The 4,097-nt window shown below is 41.2% G+C and overlaps 1 protein-coding gene across 1 annotated transcript; it reads right to left on the minus strand.

Moving 5' to 3' along the window:
* Positions 1-4: 4 nt before the first annotated feature.
* Positions 5-653, minus strand: LOC106320970 (the record flags this gene model as incomplete). Its single annotated transcript, XM_013759305.1, has 1 exon — positions 5-653. A coding segment is annotated over exon 1 (645 nt), but the record flags the coding sequence as incomplete, so codon positions are not given.
* Positions 654-4,097: the final 3,444 nt, after the last annotated feature.

Consider the following 4,097-nt stretch of genomic DNA (forward strand, 5'->3'; position numbering starts at 1 on the left):
CTCTAAAGCTATGCTCTTTCGGTAAAACAAGTAACTCGAAAGACAAGTAAGAGTGACAAACCTCAATAGCACCACTCAAATCTGCAGTTGCATCAGCTCTCTTGGAGTAACTGATAACAATCCTCAAAATAAAGAGAAACCCGAAAGCTGATAAGGCAGGACCCAAGATCCCAATCGCAAGCTTTGCAGTTCCTGGATCCAGATCTGCTAGAGATATGTTAAGCAAGGCCTCCGAGATTGGTTTTGACGAGACAATACTTGAACAGAGGCTTGTTGTTGTTGTTGTTGTGTCTACTTCGATTTGGGTTAACGATGCTGAAACCACGGGAAGACATGCAGACCGAGTTCGGATGTTGGGACATGACCGTCGAGATTTGGCCTGAAAATCTATTGAATTGGAGAGGTGGTTAGAGAAAACATGTAGTGTAAGAAGGAGATTTGATGAATCTTGGTCGATTTGTCTCTCCAGATTCAGCGCCAGCGAGAAAGATACGAAGCCGGAGGCTACTGTGGTCATCAAGAAATAGAAGCGTCGCTGGATTGAGAACGGAAGAGGTGGGGAAACTCGCCGGAGTTGTACCGAATCTGGGTTTGAGATCAATACATCGAGTGAACAAGACTTGAATTTTTTTTTGGAGGATAACTCCATGTACCCTCGGCCCAAAAAAAAATCCCTGTTTATCCCTTTATTATAATATAATTTTTTTTTAATTTTTTTTAAAATAGAAAAAAAATGGCTAAAAACGGATTGTCCCTACCATAAATTAGATATTTACAAGATCCAACCGGAAAGATCCGACCCACACATAACAAACCCTAAAACCCGACCCAGGTAAACCAAAACGATATCGTTTTGAATTACTCAACTCATTTCCTTCTCCAAATGTCGATCCTCCATCCTTTCGTCGTCTCCTCGTCTCTCCCCTCTCGATACTCTCTATTGCGAAATCGGAGACTGAAACCCTAGAGTATCCATCTTCGTTCTTCCTTGTTCATTCTCCATCTAATTCGAAAATCCATCTTCGTTCTTCCTTGTTCGTTTGTGTCTCAACTATCTCTTTGTCTCTCTTGTCTGAAACCCTAAAGTCTAGACCACTTCGTTTCTTCTTCTTTCTTTGTCGAAATCGAGGCTCCATCTTCGTTCCTTGTGGTAAGTTTCCCTTTATTTGGTTGTTATTTGGTCGAATTTGTATGTGGATTTGAAAAAAAATTTGGGGAAAACTTTGAATGTGTCTTATGTTTAGATGTTGGCTTTGAAATTGGATAAGAACTTGGTAAATCTATTGTTTAGGTATATATTACATCGAATCTGTATGTAGACTGGTGCATTTTTTTGTGTGTTTCCGATTTGAGTGATAAATTGTATTTAATTTTTGTTAATAAAATTGTATAGGGGAAACTTAGTTGATGTTGTGTTGTTGTTTTGCGGTTTGAATTTAGTTTCATTGAGTGTTGTAATGTCTTGTACAGGGAAGTTATGAAGGGAAATCAAAAGAGAGTCCCCAATGAAAGGCGTCGTCAATCTCTTGGAATCCAAAAACTGGACTCAATTGCAAAAAGGCCGGAACCGAGAGTTCACAAGAGCAGTAAGAAGAGTAAAAAGAGTAAGAAGAGTAGGCCAGTGAGAGAGCCAGTGAGAGCACAGAGTGTAGAATCGCTCTCAGACTCAGATGAGTCCGAAAGGGAGGGGTCCAATAAGGAGGGGTCCGATAAGGAGGGGTCCGAAAGAGAGGTATATATTTTCTATTCATTGTTATTTTTAGTGAGAAATGCTGAGTAGTAATTAGTAGTACTACTAGTACTTCTTGTATTACTAGCATTACTAACATGTATATATGTATTTTGATTGCAGGAAATGCAACCAATGCAACCCCTTGAGTTCTACTTCAAAAGCAGTGAGTTCCCCAAGAGTTCCAAGATACAAACTAAGTGATTTGTGACCAAGACAGTAAAGCTCATCAAGGGTAAGCCTGAGGCTGAATGGTTCACAAGTCATCCTCAGTTTCGACATTTCTTCCACATGCCAGACGAAGATAACCTGAAGCTCCAGGGGATGTGGATGTTACTCCTGCGCACCATTTGTACTCCAGAAGATGATGTTGCATGGTTTGCGGTTAATGGTGTACCCATCCGCTATTCTATGAGGGAGCATGCCCTCATCTCTGGCTTAGACTGCGGTGATTATCCACCAAACTACGAGAAGTTGGGGGGTTATAAGTTTGTGGATTATTACTTCCATGACAGAAAGAAGATCACCATCAGCGATGTGAAGCAGAAGATGTTGTCTATGCCACCGTGTCCAGATAGATTGAAGATGACTGTCTTGTTTTTTCTTGGTCGGGTTATCAGAGAAAAGCCGAAGGATTATGGACATTTAGACCTCTTCATATTAAGGATGATGGACGATTTAGATGCTTGCAGATCATTTCCCTGGGTCGTCTAACATTTGAGGATGCAATAAAGGAGATTAAGCATGTGATGAACAATCTGAAGGGTGAAGTGAAAGAGGCATGCGCCTTTCCTGGATTCATAATCCCTTTAGAGGTAAAGCATATAGTTTTGTAAATTTTTAGTTGTTATATAATTGAAATCTGACACTGTGACAATGGATGTACTAGGTTCTGGCTTTTGAGTGTATTCCGGATTTGGGGAAAACGTTTACAATCTATTCAGACGACTCTAGTGAAGACTGTCCAAGGATGTGCAAGAGCCGGTTTACAAAGTCCAGTCTTAAGGGTTATCCTTTGGAAGACATATATGCTGCGGTTGGAGACACAAAGGTACATGTATATAGTTATAGTAGAAGCTAGATGAACATAAAATTTAACTGATCTAACTTATTGTTTTATTTTCAGGTTATCAACAGTGTGTTAGTTCCAACTATTGGTGAGAAAATTATGTTGGCTCGTATCATTGATGAGGAGCGAGAGTATGACTGTCAGGGCAGCCCAAGTGATACTTGGAACTACTGGTTAAATGTGAAGCAGAAGAATATTTGGTGGAAATAGCTATATGAGTTAGATCAAGCTGCACGAGGAGTGTTGCCAAAAAATAAAGACAAAGAAAAGGTGACGTTTGCAGAAGGATCATCCTCTAATTCTGGTTTAGATTCGAGGTTGCAAGGTCTGGAAGAGAGGATTTTGGAGTTCATGGGAGAAGGATTTGTTGGACTTCACGTAACGGTGGAGACAAAGCTAGAGGCTCTAGGCTCAAGGATGAGTCATATTGAAAAGAACTAGCGGATTTTGAAAAGAAGGGCTAAGAAAATGGAAGACAAGCTAACTTCTATTGAGAGTAAGGTGGAGCCGAGTCATGGTGAATACATTGATTTTCGACAGTGGGACTATGGTACATACGAAGAGAAGGAGAAAGCTAATTCTGAGAAGGACAAAGCTAATGCTGAGCAAGAGGCTGGGAGAAAAAATGATGAAGAGGGGGAAGAGAAAGAGGCTGATGACAATGCTCAGCAAGAGGATGAGAAAGAGAAGGATGAGCAAGACAAAGAAGACAGTGAGAGTGAGACTGATGAGTTGAAGCAATTGAAGGAGATATGTAGAGCACAAGCTGATAAACTGTGGAAAGAAATTGAAGCGGATGAAGAAGAGGTTGGAGGGAAACATGATGAAGAAGAAGGTGAAGAGAAAGAGACTGAAACCAGTGACGAAGAGAAGGAGAACAGTGAAGATGATGAGAAAGTTGAAGAAAAAGTGGTGGAATCTGAGGCTGAAGGCGAAGATGATCAAGCAGAAGTTGAAGGGAAGAGGATCAAGAAGAAGAAGTTAAAGGGAAAGAGTCTGAAACCAGGGAGCAAGATAAGGAGAAAAGTGAGACTGATGAGGTGGAATCTGAGGCTCGAGAGGCAGAGATAGAAAAAGGAACTCCGATACCACCACGTGGGAATCATACAGAGGAAACTCCCAAAGATAATCACAATGAGCCTCGGGTTGAGACGAATATAACCGATGAAACTCCAATACCACCACGTGGTAGGACTAAGGCAATGGCTGCGAGGAGACTCGTGACAAGGCCTATGGAGGGAGAACCTGGAAAAGGTGTTGAAGTTGTTGCGGAAGAGGCTGTGGAAACAGAGGGAAAAA

The sequence above is a fragment of the Brassica oleracea genome, unplaced genomic scaffold (genome assembly GCF_000695525.1).
Source record: "Brassica oleracea var. oleracea cultivar TO1000 unplaced genomic scaffold, BOL UnpScaffold01156, whole genome shotgun sequence".
Classification (NCBI taxonomy): domain Eukaryota; kingdom Viridiplantae; phylum Streptophyta; class Magnoliopsida; order Brassicales; family Brassicaceae; genus Brassica; species Brassica oleracea.